At 40.3% G+C, this 19,626-nt stretch overlaps 1 protein-coding gene across 1 annotated transcript in view; it reads left to right on the top strand.

Moving 5' to 3' along the window:
- sptlc3 (serine palmitoyltransferase, long chain base subunit 3) overlaps positions 1 to 17,844 on the top strand; it is a 70,179-nt gene extending 52,335 nt beyond the window's left edge. Inside the window, exons 10-13 of the mRNA XM_062058490.1 lie at positions 9,118 to 9,244; positions 12,839 to 12,974; positions 14,909 to 15,038; positions 17,529 to 17,844. Coding sequence (XP_061914474.1) covers positions 9,118 to 9,244; positions 12,839 to 12,974; positions 14,909 to 15,038; positions 17,529 to 17,591 — 456 coding nt within the window. The 3' untranslated portion in view covers positions 17,592 to 17,844. The remainder of the gene's footprint in view (positions 1 to 9,117; positions 9,245 to 12,838; positions 12,975 to 14,908; positions 15,039 to 17,528) is intronic.
- The last annotated feature ends 1,782 nt before the right edge of the window (positions 17,845 to 19,626 follow it).

Below are 19,626 nucleotides of genomic sequence, written 5' to 3'. Positions count from 1 at the left end.
TGCTTACATCAGTATCTTCACGGCAGGTGCTACTGATAGAGCTGACAGTTCCTTGGGAGGATCGCATAGAGGAGGCAAATGAGCGGAAGCGGTCAAAGTACCAGGAGCTAGTCGAGCAATGCCGCAGAGGAGGCTGGAGGGCACGCTGTGAGCCCATTGAAGTGGGGTGTAGAGGCTTTGCTGGCCGCTCACTGTGCAAGGTGTTTACACTACTTGGCATCACAGGTGATGGAAAAAGGAAGGCCATCAAGACCACCATGGAGGCAGCAGAGAGAGCCTCTAGATGGCTTTGGATCAGGAGGAGCGAACTGTGGGCCAATGCTACTGGGACACAAGCTGGGGTCTGATCAACCCTGGCTGGGTCACCTGAGGGAGGGGGTATGATGTTGAAAGACCCGAAACCCCCGGTAATCTCAGGCACATCACTGAGGATGTGTCCCAGTGCATCTGAGGATGTATCTTACAATAATTTCGGACTGGCATAGCCAGTGACACCCAGGAACAGGCTGGGAGGCAACCAGGAGCAGACTGGTGACGATTGGAGAGACAATTGACAGCTCGGAAAGACGGCGACCGGGGCAGCAAGGGGTAGCATCCCAACCTGCATCTTCCGTGAGGGAGAAACCCAACTAAGCTACAGAACGACCTACTGAGAAATACCCCCAGGGGAACCCGAGAGGGGGGGAGGATGAGTTCCCCAACAGGACGGATCCAACGTTGACGACTTTAGCAAACGGCTTAACGACAATGACAACCGTAAGATGCATCTGTGGCAAGAGCCTCAAGAACGAGCGTGGCCTAAAAATCCATCAGGGTCGAATTAAATGCTTGGTGCAGGAGAGTGACACACAGCGCACAGGACCGAGTCCTGGTGAGACGACGGAGGAGCCCGGCCGGGAGACACCCCACAGAGCCCAGAACCTCCATGTGATAAACCCTCCAGCTCCTAGCAAAGTAATTAAGCAGTCTCGTATCAAGTGGCCTCCTGCAAGCCAACACAAAGTGTGGCACCAATTCGACGAGCACACAGCCAGAATCATCGAATCAATAGCCAAAGGGGATGTCGACAGACGGCTTCAGACCATGACCACCATCATTGTTTCTTATGGAGCAGAGAGGTTCGGTGTGGAAGAGGACAAGCCCATCAGTTCCAACTACACCATGAACCGAAGGGCAGAACAGATCCATCAACTGTGGCAGGAGCTCCGGTCCCTGGCAAGGCAGTACAAGGCAGCATCTGAGGAGGAGAAGGCGCCATTGGCTGAACTCCGGAACATCATCAGGAAGAAACTGACAACCCTACGTAGAGCTGAATGGCACATGAGGCGCAGGAGAGAGAGAGCCAGGAAGCGAACTACATTCATAGCTAATACATTTGGATTTATCAAACAGCTGTTGGGGCAGAAGCGCAGTGGGCGTCTAGTTTGCTCCAAAGAAGAAGTTAACAACTTCTTGAAAAACAACCTGAAAAAGAGAAAGAGCTAGGGCCCCTCAGTGCCTTATTGGACATACCATCTCCCACTGTCAAATTCATCACCAGCGAGCCCACCTGGAAGGAAATCCAGGAGGTTGTTACTGCAGCCAGAGCCAGTTCAGCTCCAGGACCCAGTGGAGTACAAGGTGTACAAGCGATGCCCGGAACTCCTTAGAATCCTTTGGAGGATCTTGCGAGTGATTTGGCGCAGAGGAACTGTTGCAGACTAGTGGAGGCAGGCTGAGGGTGTTTGGATACCTAAAGAGGAAAATTCCACCAAGCTGGAGCAGTTCAGGACCATCTCGCTCCTTAGCGTTGAGGGAAAGATCTTCTTCAGCATCCTTTCCAGAAGGTTGACTGACTTCCTCCTCAAGAATGCCTACATCGACACCTCGGTCCAGAAAGGTGGAATCCCAGGTGTGTCAGGATGCCTGGAACATACCGGTGTGGTTTCCCGGCTGATCAGGGAGGCGCGGGAGGGTAAGGGAGACCTTGCTGTGCTTTGGCTTGACCTTGCCAATGCGTACGGCTCCATACCCCACAAACTTGTGGAGACTACCCTGGACCGACACCATGTACCCAAGAAGATCAAAGACCTCATCCTGAATTACTACGGGAACTTCAGGCTCAGGGTCACTTCCGGGAGCATAACATCAGATTGGCACAGGCTTGAAAAAGGCATTATAACTGGGTGTACAATCTCAGTTTGCCTCTTTGCCCTAGCCACGAACATGGTAGTCAAGGCAGCTGAAACGGAATGCAGAGGCCCTCTGTCGAAGTCTGGAACTCGACAGCCCCCCATCAGAGCCTTTATGGACGATCTCACTGTCACAACTTAATCAGTGCCTGGCGCAAGATGGATACTCCAGGGCCTGGAAAAGCTCATCTCCTGGGCAAGAATGAGCTTTAAACCAACTAAATCCAGGTCGATGGTTCTGAAGAAGGGAAAACTGGCAGACAAGTTCCGCTTCTTCGTGGATGGCACAGCAATCCCATCTATCACCGAGAAACCGGTCAAGAGCCTGGGCAAGGTTTTCGACTGTAGTCTCAGGGATACCGCAGCGATCCAAACGACCATCAAAGAACTGGAGACTTGGTTATCGGCTGTAGACAAGTCTTGCTTACCTGGCCGGTTTAAGGCGTGGATTTACCAGCATGGCGTCTTACCCCGGATACTCTGGCCTCTGTTGTTGTATGAGGTTCCTCTGTCAACAGTGGAGACTCTGGAGAGGAAGATCAGCAGCTACCTCCGCCGATGGATGGGCTTTCCACGCAGCCTGTGCAGCACAGCACTGTATGGGAAGACCAACAAGCTCCAGCTCCCCTTTAGTAGCCTGGACGAGGAGTTCAGGGTCTCTCGCACTCGAGAGGCTTTGCTCTATCGTGACTCCAAGAACTCCAAAGTGGCATCAGCAGGCATCGTGGTGCGAACTGGCAGGAAGTGGAGGGCTCAGGAAAGCCTGGAGGTTGCTGAGTCTCGGCTGAGACATAGGGCCCTGGTGGGCACGGTGGCAACAGGCCGTGCTGGGCTGGGAGCCTTCCCCCAACCTCACTATGAGAAAGGCACGTGGTAAAGACAAACGCCAGCTAGTCCTGAAGGAGGTGTGTGCAGAGGTTGAGGAGGAACGAACCAGCAGGATGGTGGGTATGCAGCAGCAGGGAGCATGGACAAGGTGGGAGGGTGCACTTCAGAGGAGGGTGACCTGGTCTGAGATCAGGCTGGCTGAACCCCAGCGCATTAAGTTCATGGTTCAAGCTGTCTACGACGTCCTACCCAGCCCAGCCAATCTCCATCTCTGGGGCATGATTGACTCTCCAGCCTGTGTGCTGTGCTCCAGGAAAGGCTCACTGGAGCACATCCTAAGCAGCTGTTCTAAAGCTCTGGGGGAGGGCCGCTACCGCTGGCGGCACGACCAAGTGCTGAAGACCGTTGCTGAAGCCATAGCTAAAGCCCTGGCCAAAAACAATAGCTGCAAGCAACAACTTGGCAAGAGGAGAATTGCCTTTGTCAGGGCTGGAGAGCAGCCACAGTCACAGCCCAAACCAGCAGCCGGGCTCCTCACCTCAGCATTGGACTGGGATCTTCGAGTGGACTTGGGCAAGCAGCTCAAGTTTCCAGACTATGTTACAACAACTTCGTTGAGGCCAGACATCTTGCTTACATCAGTATCTTCACGGCAGGTGCTACTGATAGAGCTGACAGTTCCTTGGGAAGATCGCATAGAGGAGGCAAACAAGCGGAAGCGGTCAAAGTACCAGGAGCTAGTCGAGCAATGCCGCAGAGGAGGCCGGAGGGCACGCTGTGAGCCCATTGAAGTGGGGTGTAGAGGCTTTGCTGGCCGCTCACTGTGCAAGGTGTTTACACTACTTGGCATCACAGGTGATGGAAAAAGGAAGGTCATCAAGACCACCATGGAGGCAGCAGAGAGAGCCTCTAGATGGCTTTGGATCAGGAGGAGCGAACTGTGGGCCAATGCTACTGGGACACAAGCTGGGGTCTGATCAACCCTGGCTGGGTCACCTGAGGGAGGGGGTATGATGTTGAAAGACCCGAAACCCCCGGTGATCTCAGGCACATCACTGAGGATGTGTCCCAGTGCATCTGAGGATGTATCTTACAATCATATATATATATATATATATATATATATATATATATATATATATATATATATATATATATATATATATATATATATATATATATGTATATATATATATATGTATATATATATATATATATGTATATATATATATATGTATATATATATATATATATATATATATATATATGTATATATATATATATGTATATATATATATATGTATATATATATATATACATATATATATATATATATATATATATATATATATATGTATGTGTATGTATATATATGTATGTGTATGTATATATATATATATATATATATATATATATATATATATATATATATATATATATATATATATATATATATATATATATATATGTGTGTGTATATGTATATATGTGTGTATATGTATGTATAAAATACATTTATAAAACAGGAACTGATGAAATCATAAGATAAGAAACAACAACAAAGGTAGCTAAAATTTACAGTGAATAAGCAATCAGGAATAAATGTGTTTTGAGTGTTGATGTGAAGACGGTAAATGAGTTCATACTGTGAAGGTCTGGGGGTAGTGTGTTCCAAACATGAGGGGCTGAGCGACTGAAGGCTCGGCCCCCATGGTAAACAGTCTAGATATGGGGACAGTGAGAGGAACGTGTGAGCGTGGCAACATGGAGCAGGTCTGAAAGATATGATGTGGAAAAGTTATGGATAGCTTTGAAAGTGAGAATAATTATTTTTAATTGGATACAGTGTTTGATGGGTAGCCAGTGGAGTTGCTGCAGAACAGGAATGACGTGCTGGATTGAATGGGTTCTAATGATTATCAAGGCAGCAACTTTTCTGGAGAAGTTTGTAAAGCGACTTGCGAAGGAGATCAAACAGAAGAGAGTTGCAGTAGTCCAGGCAATAGATGACAAGGCTATAAACCAGTATGGCAGCAGTGATACAAAATGATAAAAGAAACTTCCAGAAAACTATCAAATCTATTTTGATTGCTTCAATAGAGACACTTACAAACATCCATTGAGATGAGGATCAAAGGACCATAATGCATAACTATTAAAAAAATGCACATTGTTGTCTCGTTAGTACGACCACAGCAGAAGGTTACCGTGTGTATATCAGCCAAGTTTGAACATTCTGGTACTAACGGACTTAACAACGGTTTCATCTAGACCGGGGGTCAGCAAACCGCGGCTCTCGAGCCGCATGCGGCTCTTTAGCGCCGCCCTAGTGGCTCCCTGGACCTCTTTCAGAGATGTGTGAATATGGAAAAAGATGAAGAAAAAAATATATTTTGTTTTAATATGATTTCTGTAGGAGCACAAACCTAACACAAACCTTCCTAATTGTTAGAAATCCCACTGTTTGCTATACATGCTTCACTGATTAGAGTATTTGGCAAGCACTGTTTAGTCCTACTAATTTCAGCGATCCTTGAACTCTTTGTAGTTTGTTCACATGTACAACTTTCTCCGATGCTGCCACAGAAATACGTGTTTTATGCCACTCCTTTGTCTTATTTTGTCCACCAAATGTTTTCTACTGTGATGCACAAAGGTGAGCTTTGTTGATAATATTGACTTGTCGGAGTGCATATCAGGCATATTTGGTCAGTCCATGACTGCAAGCTAATCGATGCTAACATGCTATTTAGGCTAGCTGTACATACATATTGCCTCATTATGCCTCGTTTTTGATGGCATATTTGAGCTCATTTAATATCCTTTACTTATGTCCTCTGTGTATTTAATTTATATTTGCATGTCTCTTGACATATCTGTATGTAATATTGGCTGCATTTCTGATAGTTGTTTGTGCGCCATGTTGTTCCAGACCCCAGCAAATGTTACCTAGCTTGCAAAGATTGTAATACATCCATTAGAACAGTGGTTCTCAAACTTTTTTTGTCATCCCCCACTTTGGACAAGGGGGAGTTTTCAAGCCCCACCTGCCCCCATCGCCCCAACAGAACGCTAATGCCAAGCTTAACATTTTAAAATGTATTGAACATCAAGTAACATCAAGTTGTATACATTCAAACTCAATAACATAAAATAACATCAAGTTCAATAATAAATAAAATAACTGTGCAGCTGTGGTATAACTTGCATCAAGTTCAATATCAAATAAAATAACTTGCATCAAGTTCAATAATAAAAAAAACAAAAGTGTTATAACTTGCATCAAGTTCAATAATAAATCAAAACAAGTGTTATAACTTGCATCAAGTTCAATAATAAATCAAATAAAAGTGTTATAACTTGCATCAAGTTCAATAATAAATCAAAAAAAGTGTTATAACTTGCATCAAGTTCAATAATAAATAAAAAAAGTGTTATAACTTGCATCAAGTTCAATAATAAATCAAATAAAAGTGTTATAACTTGCATCAAGTTCAATAATAAATCAAATAAAAGTGTTATAACTTGCATCAAGTTCAATAATAAATCAAAGTGTTGTAACTTGCATCAAGTTCAATAATAAATCAAATAAAAGTGTTATAACTTGCATCAACTTCAATAATAAATCAAATAAAAGTGTTATAACTTGCATCAACTTCAATAATAAATCAAATAACTTGCATCAAGTTCAATATCAAATAAAATAACTTGCATCAAGTTCAATAATAAATAAAACAAAAGTGTTATAACTTGCATCAAGTTCAATAATAAATCAAATAAAAGTGTTACAATTTGCATCAAGTTCAATAATAAATGAAAAAAAGTGTTATAACTTGCATCAAGTTCAATAATAAATAAAAAAAAGTGTTATAACTTGCATCAAGTTCAATAATAAATCAAATAAAAGTGTTATAACTTGCATCAAGTTCAATAATAAATCAAATAAAAGTGTTATAACTTGCATCAAGTTCAATAATAAATCAAAGTGTTATAACTTGCATCAAGTTCAATAATAAATCAAATAAAAGTGTTATAACTTGCATCAAGTTCAATAATAGATCAAATAAAAGTGTTATAACTTGCATCAAGTTCAATATCAAATAAAATAACTTGCATCAAGTTCAATAATAAATAAAACAAAAGTGTTATAACTTGCATCAAGTTCAATAATAAATCAAAGTGTTATAACTTGCATCAAGTTCAATAATAAATCAAATAACTTGCATCAAGTTCAATAATAAATAAAAATAAAAGTGCCACTTTGCAAAAAAAAAAGGAGGAGCTAATGCATTTGGCAAGACAGGGCAAGTGAACATGAGTTTTACAGTACTCCAGCATTAGTGGCTGCAATGAGCCTGTTTTGCACTGCACAGCTTTTCAAATCGGGGTTGCAGGCTTGACACTGCCACTGTTAAAACCTCATTGAGTTCGGGGCTGAGCTGCCTTGACGCGAGTGCTTCCCGGTGAATGACACAGTGTGTCCAATGCACATTTGGCGCAACCCTCTTTATTAGAGCCTGCAGCCCGTTTCTTGACTTTGCCATGGTCTGTGCGCCATCAGAGCAAAAGCCCACACAGTTTTCCCATTTAAGGTTGTGTTCTTTGAGGAAACTGTCCATTATCTTGAACAGCTCATCAGCATTGGCTCTATTTTTTATGTATTTGCAAAACAGCAAATCCTCGCACAGTGACTCGCCATTCACAAAGCTTCCGCTTAGCCCCGTCCCCATTAGTTACTGTTGCTATGTCTGTCAAACTTTCGCTCCTACCTAGAAATTTAAAGCCTACAGGAAAAATAAGTAATTTACATTTATTTATATAGCGGATTTCACAGACAGAGTCACAAAGTGATTTACAGTGTGTATAGAAAATGAAAGCATAGTAAAAAAAAAAAAATCTAAGAATATAATTGAAAAAACAAAAAACATTAAAGTGAAATTTCCTCCCGTTCCTCGCGCCCCACCTGTCATGTCTCTATTCCCCACCAGTGGGGCGCGCCCCACACTTTGAGAAACGCTGCATCAGAAGAAGACAGCCTGCCGTTTCCTTAAACTTGGACACACACATCTATACCTTTGGCCATTCTTAGCCAGTCATTTCCAGGAGTTATCCCATCATCGGAGAATCCTCCATTTTACTAATGATTTCCAATGTTGCAAAAATGTGTAGAATAAAAATTTAAATACAAAATTTCTGTCATCGAAGATTTGCATCAGCCTTTGATAGTAGGCTAATATAGACACTTACATCATGTGTTGCCTTCATTATAACACTTGTATAAGGCTTTTAATGTTTGTGGCTCCAGACAGACTTTTTTTTCACAATATGGCTCTTTCAACATTTTGGGTTGCTGACCCCTGATCTAGACCGTGATCATTGAAGTATATGACTATATAATAGAAAAAATGTATACATCATGTAGCGTCTATCAATTGATTTGATTGAGTTTTTAACAGTCAATATTACACCGTCTTGCTACCCCGCGTAAGCACGCACACACACACACACACACACACACACACACACACACACACACACACACACACACACACACACACACACAAACAGCTGTTAAGCCCCTCTGACACGTCACAGCTTCACAAACATACGTACTAAACAGAACTCATAAATAACATCAGAGTGGTTATAATAACAAGTAAATAAAGTTTAATTTACTGATTGTTTATCACATCTAGCCAGGAAGAAGACGTGCATCCACACCTTTCCCATGACAACACACATTAACGTGAAAAGCACTGCCTGGTTGGGTCCAGCCTTTTTTAAATTTAAAGTGTTAACTTTTTCAGGGATTTCAATGACATTCACAAGCGTTAGAAAAACTTCCATGTTTCATGATTTTTTACACAGCAAAAAAAAGTGTCACGGCAACGTTCGCCTCATTATTAAAGAGCCCGCCTTTATTCCAGAGATAAGCACACGGGCCTCACTTGTGTACGGAGGTTGGATGGGACAATACGAACAAGAGAAACATGGGTAACTTCAAGCATGTAAAAAATTAAAACAGTTAAGCGCAAACTTGAGAACAGGGCCCTAGGTGAATATTTTTTGTAGAATATCACGTTCAGTGACCGACATGTCATCAGAACTTTCATTGCAGGACCTGGTAGAGTACCTGCGCAGCCGGTCCCACAGCGCCATGTACACCTCGGGCATGTCTCCCCCTATAGCTGAGCAGATCATACGGACCATAAAGTGCATCACAGGGCAAGATGGAAGTGAAGAGGGTAAGTACTGTACCATCTCCGTACCCATACGATACGAATACTATCTCCCTGTCTTTACGTAAACCTTTACACCTGTGTGTAATTTTTATGGAAACAAAAGCAATCTGAATCCAGAGGACTGTACCAATGTTAGCATTAGAAGTAAGTTCAGACCCGCAGGGGAAGACAAACAGCTGCTCAGTCCGAAAATGTGGTAACAATTACCAAGGGTCTGCAGGGGTAGAAAGAAGAGGGGGGTTGGAGTACCCGAGCACACGTGACCCTCACATAGAGGAAATCATTTTCATGTGTGTTTTAAGGAACCGTGGACCTCTGAATAGTTTCTGCTTTAATGGTATCAGACACGAGGGCAGGGAATTGGTCATTAGTTGCAGTACCACCAAAGAACCAAACCCCCCATACTAGGCTTGCACAGGTAGAATGCAACCAAATTCATGCCTAATAAGAATAATAACAAGTAAAAAGGTCACCAGAGTTCTTCAGGTCATTGACAATGCAGCTTTAGTTCTGCAGTGCTTTAATTAATATGACAGACCATAATCAGTATGACGGACTAGACTATAAAATATGCAGTCTTGTTAGTGTCTGGCTGTGAACCAAGCATGCCTTGCATCTCACGTAGCCCAATGAAATAACTGCTGAGACCTGTCCTCCAGCAAAAACAATGACTCCAGTGTCCGACAGATCACTCGTAAACAAGACGTGTTCGTTTATCTCTGTGCCTGCGCCACATTAGTTTCATTCTGCTCCGACTCCATCTTCCTCCGCCGCCCCTGTTTTTCTCCCTAACGTTGAATTTCACACTTGACAGCAAACGGGCGGCAAGAGGTCAGAAACATGGAGGAACTCTGACAAAGAGAACGTCACACACTGTCTGAGCACTCCTCTTGATTTCTGGATGTAGCATCAGGTTTTTGAGTTTTCTTGGCCTCCACTTCCCCTTTTTCCTTGTCTTGTCCTGTTGTCTACAAAACGAAGCCCGTGCATCAGTGCTTGTGCCTGCATGCTATGTGTTTTCCCGCATCTAAGATTAGAAGATTTTAAATGTTCTCGTCCACCCCTTACAATCTGTTCCCAGGTAATCAGAGGCAAACAGAACCCGGCTCCAAGATTGAGCCACGTAGCTAGCTGGCTCGTTAAGGAAGACGGGGGCGGTAAAAGGGAGGTCGGGGGGGTGTTTGGCCGCGAAGGCGCCCCCGCCGGATTTGATTTGTTCCTAATTCCCTACCTGTAATACATGTGACACTTAAAGCATTAAATGTGTTCACTTGTGCGTTTTGTGTAAAAAAAAAAAAAAAAGGTGTACAATCTGCAAGGGCTCTCAGTCTGGCAGAACGCGAGTCCACACAGCGTGCCCGTCTGCGGAAAAAACTGAACCATCTGCTGCTGCAGCTGAGTTGTAATCACCATCAATTTCATAGGGGAGGCTGCTCAGGCCCAAATGGAGGTGTAAGACTCACATAATAAGATAAGAACTCACATTGCGTTAGATACCACTGACAGCTGACTGAGAACACGTCTTTGGACTGATCACTCTTGACTGCGTCCGTCTTGACAAAAACTTTAAAATCATGATGTAGCGGATGATTATTATATTATTATCCTGTATGTTGCACTAAACTGCATTATAAAATTTGCTAGCAAGCCTCATCTTCTTTTCTTCATTGCACCGGTCGCCCAGGGGGTGAGGGGTCCCCACATCTGCGGTCCCCTCCATGGTTTCTCATTGTATCCTATTGGGTTGAGTTTTTTCTTGCCCTGATGTGGGATCTGAGTCGTGGGATGTCTTTGTGCTTTGTGCAGCCCTTTGAGACCCTTGAGATTAAGGGCTATATAAATACACTTTGATTGATTGATTCTTGACCTGGTGGGTCACTGCTGCATAAGGCCCAGATGCAAGCGGAGTGTGACACCGAAAATTTAATTTTTTTAATTACACTAAAGATTGTAGGAATTCTTCCTTAGTCCTTCAAAGGGGACCTATGATCAATAAAATCTACATATAACACATTTCCTTGTGGTTTAGATCATTGGTCCTCAACCACTGGTCCATGGACTGGTCTGTGACACATTATATGATTTATAAACGACTGCATTATCCTAGATCTAACTTTTGCCTGTCCCACTAAACAATCAGTAAGATTGTTCACAGTTGTACAGTTAATCTGGAAAGTATTCACAGCACTTTGCTTTTACAGCCTTAGTCCAAAATGGAATAAATGTATTTGTGTCCTCAAAATTCTACAGACGATTCCCCATAATGACCATGTGAAAAAAAATCACATGTACATAAGTTTATGTACATGTGCTTTGCTCAATATTTAATTGATGTACCTTTGGCAGTCATTACAGCCTCGAGTCTTTTTGAATATGATGCCACAAGCTTCGCTCACCAATCTTTGGGCAATTTGCCCATTTTTCTTTACAGCACCTTTTAAACTCCATCTGTTTTTTTTTTAATCCAGGATGTCTCTGTACATTGCATTCATTTTCCCTTTAGTCTGACTCGTCTCCCAGTTCCTGCCACTGAAAAACATACCCGCAGCATGATGCTGCCACCACCATGCCTCACTGTAGTGATGGTATTGGCCTGGTGATGAGCAGTGCCTGGTTTCCTCCAAACATGATACCTGGCATTCACGCCAAAAAGTTAAATATTTGTCTCATCAGACCAAAGAAATATGTTTCTCATTGTCTGAGAGTCTTTTCGGTGCATTTTGGCAAACTTTTTACAAAAAAAAGGGTGTACGTTTGCCCATTATACCATACAGGCCTAATTGGTGGTTTGCGGCAGAGATGGTTGTCGTTCTGGAAGGTTCTCTTCTTTCCACAGAGAAATGCTGTAGCTCTGACAAAGTGACCATCCTTGGTCACCTCCCTGACTAAGATGAATGCAGCAATGTACAGAGACATCCTGGATGAAAACCAACTTTTTTCATCCAAGCTGATGGAGCTTGAGAGGTTGTGCAAAGAGGAATGGGTTACAGTATAACAAGTTAAAACAGAAAGTAAGCAGATATTAACAGAAAATGAACAAGTAGATTAATAATCCATTTTCTACCGCTTGTCCCTCACAATTCTGACAAAATAATGCAATCTGAAATGACAAAATATGTTCCTGCCTACGTCAGCAGCCTAATTAGGAGCCTTTGTTTGCTTCCTTACTACTAAAAGACAAGTTGTCTTGTATGTTCACTATTTTATTTTATGACAACATTGTTTTTCGATTGCAATGAGAAAGATATGTTTAATATACCATAAGATTTTATGTTAAAATAAAGCCAATAATTACATGTTTTGTGTTTCCCCTTATTTTGAAAAGTATCAAAGTATCAAAATACATTTTGGTACCAAAAAATGTGTATCGGGACAACTCCACTACATATGTACGTCCGTCAATCAGTGATGTCACAAATCGCCCACTGTTAAAAAACTGCATGCAAGCTTACACCCAGATGCATGAACTTTGGCATTGTTTAACAGGTGTGTCAAATATTGTAACATTTATAAGTCAGCAAAGAATAAATCATATAAGTTTTGTGAAAATATTTTCAAAATAAATCAAAACATATCTCTCGCTTGTTTTAACTGAAGGTATCAGACGCATTCGGCAGCTGGCGCAGAACACTCGATACTTCAGGGCCAAAGTGAAGGAGATGGGCTTCATCATCTACGGCAACGACGACTCCCCCGTGGTCCCTATCCTGCTCTATATGCCGGGCAAAGTAGTGTAAGGATGCTACAGTCGACCAAGCACTACACTAACACAAGCACACATTGTTGACATACACAAGCCTCCTTCAGGCTGCAGTGCGCATCTTGTCAGATGAACTGTGCGCGGACCCATTTTCAAGCATTAAACGCTCATGTCAGCGTTGTTTGTTGTCACGAGCAATTTTCAGCCACATCAGCGCGTTTCATGTTGAAGCGATTTGAACGGCTGCCACGGCCCACATTTAGAAGTTTCCATGAATCACTGGTGTGGACTGTTTGGGTTGACTCGTATCTGTGACTACTGAGGAGAAAACATCAGGTAGCTATTATGCAGAACCCACTCAGGTATAATGTGTCTTTTAGTGCATGTTGACGTGCACGAGCCCTGAGAAAGAGTTGCTGCATGATCACACAGAGAGGCAGGACGGGTCTGTTTGGACGCAAAGATCCAAATAAGACGCGAAGAAGATATGTCAGTACTAGAATGCAGTGGTGGTGCCTTCTCTGCTGGCCTAACATAACCGGAAATCATGATCATAAAAAAATAAAGATAAAAGTATTTTTTTATTTACTTTCCCTAAATATCTGAAAGTATTTATATTATATTCATGTCATATTATGCTCTTTCCAGTGCTGTTGTTTTAGGTTAGAGTTTGTATCCAATCTGAATTCAGCGATCTTATGTTGCCATGCTGTACCAAATTTGGCCGGGCCTTCAGAATCAACAATGCAGGAGTCCGTGCACTTTAAGTGAGCGGGCACACACAGTTGATAGACAAGGTTGAAAGTGACATTTATGCGTCCTGTTATTGAATACTCACCGGGACCCTTAGCGGATGAATTTGAGAACACATACAGTTGATAGACCGTTGCAATTGCCAATCGATCCCAAGTTGTTGACAGTAGCCTATCTAGGTAGCCTGATATTAACAGGACTGTGATTGGATACTCACTTGTCATTCACAAGTTCCAATTTAACAGGAAGCAGGAAGTGTTGTGTCATAATCCACAAAGAAGGAGAACAACATGTTGATTAGGTGGCAGATATACGTACATTTGCAAGGCCATTTCCAAGAAGGATATTTAAAGAGATCTTACATCTTTTGAGACGATGTCGGCCAACCCCGGAAGCTAGCTCAGCTGTTCCGACGATGAAATGAGGAAATGCCCGCCATTTCCATTCGAATCAAACGACTACAAGGCGTACCACTGGCATACACGGCGTCGAATGGGTCCTACAAATTGTGAGATCAAATATTTTATTTCTTTTTTTTTTTTCACGTTTAATATGTTTTTTGCAATTTTAATTTTGACAGTACCAAATAAATGTTTTAATGGCTGATGCGGGTTTATTGATTTTTAAATGCGCCAGAAAATAACCCGTTTTGTACACTGTTGAGGCGATTCACTGCTCAGTAGTGCATGAATGTGTTCCTGTAAAATATTTCAAGCAATGGTAATGTGGTGATATAAATTATGGCATTTTGAGAGGTAATCATTGGAGGCCTAGGTGGGAAACGCACGGCCCACCACTGCTAGAGTGGCAGACCTCCACCACGTGGATCAGCACCTTATGGAGAGCCACCTCCTGCTTCAACTTACATTTTATCTAAGAAATCAAGAATGTTTGTTACAATGTTTACAAGCATGTACCTTTATCAGGATCTGCACTAAAATCTGTAGTATTCATTTCACAAAGTAAAACAAACAGTTTTCCATGAAAACTGTTAGTAGTTTTTGTGTAATGGTGCTAAAAAGAAAATAAACAGCAATGAAAGCATTGGCTAAGATAGTAAAACAGCCAACAATATACACAATTTGACCAAGAAGTAGTTTCACAGGAACACAATGCAAATGTATCTCTTCATAAAAATGTACATCGCAAGTCGTTTTTACCTTTTCTTTTGTAGTGAACCAGAATATGTAACAAATGTTTGTTCCTCTGACCAGCGCTTTTGCTCGAGAGATGCTGAAGAGGAAAATTGCTGTGGTTGTGGTCGGATTTCCCGCCACGCCGATTACGGAAGCCCGAGCTCGCTTCTGCATGTCTGCTGCCCACACCAAAGACATGCTGGATGAGGTATGTCTTTCTTGTCCTCGCTTAAAGTTCCCGTACCATACGACAATATTTTTTTTATGTATTTAAAAAAAAAATAATTACAGTAGTATCTCAACTTACAAGCTTTACCGGTTCTGTGACAGAGCTCTTAACTCAAAACTCTTGTATCTCAAATCAGCGTTGCCGATTGAATTAATTGAAATCAATTTATTTGGTGTTTGGACCCCCCAAAACAGCACCGTTTTAACATGTATCATGCCTTTTTAAAAGAAAAACAACCTTTTGAATAATAAATGTTGTATAAAAACAATACACTATAATGTAGCACGAACAACTACAGTAGTTTTATGACGTAATGTAATAATAATGTACAGTACTTTGGAGAGTGGATGTCGATGGTATGTCCTTCCAGCTTCTTCTCTGTCAAACACACAATTAGCAGCTTTTTTATATTTTCATGGATAAATGTCAGCCATTTAGATGTTATTTTAACATCATTGTTTGGCGTTAAGGTACTCTGCTTCAGTATGGTGCAGACTAGCAGTGATAAACTCAAATTGTCGACGTCACGCTCGGTCTTTTTGGGATGATTTCTTTTTTTAATTAAGTTAATATAATCATCCAATTCTTCTCAGCACTGTTTTTTTCGCACTCACTTTTTTCCTTCCTTGTGTAGGAAAACAAATGTATGCCCATCTCTAGGTATAAGCTAATGCTAGCAATCAAGACCAGGGGCCGTACTTATCAAGCTTATTAGAGTGCCATTTTACACTTAAGTCCTGAGAATTTGCGAAATGTAGTCCTACTCTCAAAATTAAGAATAAAAGCTTTTTATCAACGTTCTTAAGTCTAAGAATCACTCCTACTCTCCACGATATTTAAGAGACCTTCAGAGGTGTCTTAAGTGGTTAGGAGTTGCCAGCAGGGGATGGCACTGAGGCGAGAGAGACGTGTGCGAACGTTCAGGGAACGGAACAATGTTTTTTGTTTTTTTTTGATGACGAGCAGCTGATCAAACGGTATCGTTTAGACAGAGCGGATATTATTTTTGTCACAGATTTAATACTTTTCGATTCCTTGTTGATTTCTGCATGTGTCTGCAGTGGGCTAGTATATATAGAGCCACCCACACCAGTTTCAAATTAGTTGCCTAATTAATGAATTGGAAAGAAAATGTTATGACAGTAGCGTATGTGTGTGGCCGTGAGGTGAGTGACGTCAGTGAGTGTGTGGGCGATAGAAGAGAGGGAGCGGTAGCGTGAGTGCCGGCGGGGACCAGTTTGTTTTGTATTATTTTGTAGTTTATTGTCAAAATATACACTCCCATTGTCCACTTAAATATTTCCAAGATATTTCTTTATTCTTAGACAACGGATTCCCTTCCGTGATTGGTCATTTCAATGGACACAGAAATTACGTCACCTAAAATTCCGTTTACGGCACATAGTAATGTGGTAATTCAGCTCTGAGTGTGACACTTAAGATTCAGTCCTACACTTCGCTGAAAGTGTGAGTAAGACGCTTGATAACTAACTTTTAAGTGCAGCTTTCAGCGAAGAATTTATTTACTCTTAAGTCAACTCTTAGCAGACTTCTTAGGAGTAATTCTAAGAAGCTTGATAAGTACGGCCCCAGATGTTTTGGGTGGATCTTATGGGGTTCACTGTGACATTTGCTACTCCAACTAATGGCAGAGATGCATGTAATTTAAAGCATAACCATTAGCAAAGAGACAGCTCTTATCTCAAAACACTAATGTTGACGTACCACTATATTTATTATGGGTTTAATTTTGCATTTTTCAACTATTTTAAATACGTTTCAGAGGTCCCACGATAGTTTGTTGCCCACAATGCCCTAAAATGCTATTTGTTAGCCCTATTGGGTACGCACCAGTTTGATTGTGTTTACAATAGCTTTAATGTTGATAAGCTGTGTTTATCCATGCTTGTCTCCGGCAGAGTGTGTGGCTCCAAGAAGCGCTGTTGCGTAATTTGCGCCCTTTATCTACACTGCAACTCTGTACTTACCTAACATAATGGATACAGCAAATTCTACAAGGAAAAATAGGATGTGGACACACATTTTAGCAGCACTAGCATAGCTGTGTGAGCTAAAGAGCTAACATTAACACATGTTTTAACAGCAACACCATGCTAGGCTCGACTATTCACTGGAGAACAGCAAAACAATCAAACTTACAACTCCTACCGTATGCAGCTTTCTGACACATTGGTTTGCACAGCATCAATCTCTATTCTAAGTAGTGTAGCAAAGCCTGTTTTTTATTTAATTGTGAATTGGTCGAGCTTTAATCTGGTCAGAGGCAATATTATATACATGAGCAAGGATCTTTTTCCTTCGTGTCACGTAATCCCGTCTCTCAAAAGTACAATAAATAAGCCTTGATTGTTTTTTTCTCAGGTTTGGAGGTAAAAAGTCAATTTTGCATAATAGGGGACCTTTCATGACAAACACACACACAGACTGAGAAGCTTGCTTTGTCCTCAGGTTCTGCACCACCTCAACCAGGTGGGAGACGATTTTGGTCTGAAATTCTCACGTCGGAAATAATCTCCCCCCGCCCCAGTCCGACCTCTGCGTTGGGACGGAATTAGAGCCGGACGGCTAACCTGACACTTGACTTCTTGGCTCCTCGGTGTCAAAACCGAAGTCCAGAATGTACAAGTGGTTGGACGACAACAGCACACGGGATGTAAAGGAGACGCCAAGTACTTGATGGGGTTCCAACAAAAATCTCTTCACATTCTCTTGTATATATGATTTGTGGTGAAAATTAAAATTGTACGTTCACTGAATGAAAAAAGGCCAGGTAATTTCACTAACTGATATTAGATCTGATATTAGAGCTGGACCAATAATACTTTTTTTTCTAAAATAATTGTTGTAGATGCTGAAGGAGCCATATATAATCTGAATATTTTTTTCATATATATATATATATGTATATATATATATATATATATATATATATATATATATATATATATATATATATATATATATATATATATATATATATATAGTGTATATATGTGTATATATATATATATATATATGTGTATATATATATATATGTGTGTGTATATATATATATTTCTATATGTATATATATATATTTCTATATGTATATATATATATATATAAATGTCTATATGTGTGTGTGTGTATATATATGTTTATATGTATGCATATATGTGTATATATGCATATATATGTCTATACGTGTGTTTTTGTGTGTGTGTGTGTGTGTGTGTGTGTGTGTGTGTGTGTGTATATATATATATATATATGTATATATATAAATGTCTGTGTATGTGTATATATGTATATGTTTATATGTATATATATGTGTTTATATACTGTACATATATATGTCCATATGTGTGTTTGTGTGTATTTGTATGTGTGTGTGTATATATATATATATACAGTACATATATATATATATATATATATATATATATATATATATATATATATATATATATATATATATATATATATATATAATTGTTTTTTATGATATGATGTGATATAACAAACAGCTCTACATATATAATTTTGTTTTTTTAAACATTTTAGCTCAAAGGCAGATTTGCAATTTTTACACACATTTATTGTTGTGGTTTACAGTGTAGAACTGTTTTTTTTATGTTGTTTTTAAAAAATATATATAAATTACTTGTATTTGTTAATTGTGCTAACGTGTCTTATGTTGTGCCTGTCTAATTAATTAAATTATTTTTAACAATGTAATAATTCAGGGGAGTATTTAATATATATTAAGATGATTAAAATACTAAACAAAAAAAATGGGTGGAACAACTAGGTTGAAATATTCACCTTCACTTCCATAAATATGAATATATAAATATAACCACCGCAGTTTACATGCCGCTATGTGACAATGAAGATGAACAGATTAAAATAGGAGTGTGTGTTGTTGAGACGTAACAAATAGGGTTTGGACTTGCAGTGTGCCACTTTTCACTGTGCCACGGTTCCAAGTGACACAGCCAAATGTTGAAAGGCTGCACTTTAGGGCATCTGAAACATTTATATTTGTTCTTTTTCAATATGAGAAAGTTTGCCAAATATTTGTACTATTTTATACTAGCCAAACTTGTCCAATTCTTTAAGTCACATATGTCAACAATAGTTTAATAGTTAAGGGATTATTTAAATTTGAGATCATGATAGGGTTGTGCCACTGCTTTATATGCATTCAGTTGTCTTTTCTAATAAATTATTTTGGCACATATGTAAGTTGTCACCTTTTTGTTTGTTTGTTTTTACGTTCAAATAATATCATCTGAAAGTTACAGCTGCAGATATAGTGCATCCACAAAAGTATTCACATCGCTTCACTTTTTCCACATGTTGTTGTGTTACAGCCTTATTCTAAAATGGAATATTTTCCGGACCATAGGGCGCACCAGATTATAAAAGGCGCACTGCCAATGAATGGTCTATTTTTGGACTTTTTTCATATATTAGGCCCACCGGATTATAGGTCGCATTAAAGGAGTCATATTATTTATTTATTTTTTCTAAATGTAAAACACTTTCTTGTGGTCTACATAAC

Source organism: Entelurus aequoreus, linkage group LG09, assembly GCF_033978785.1.
Source record: "Entelurus aequoreus isolate RoL-2023_Sb linkage group LG09, RoL_Eaeq_v1.1, whole genome shotgun sequence".
In the NCBI taxonomy this organism is placed as follows: Eukaryota; Metazoa; Chordata; class Actinopteri; order Syngnathiformes; family Syngnathidae; genus Entelurus; species Entelurus aequoreus.
Note: the sequence above shows the minus strand (reverse complement) of the source record. Positions and strands in the feature narration are given on the sequence as shown.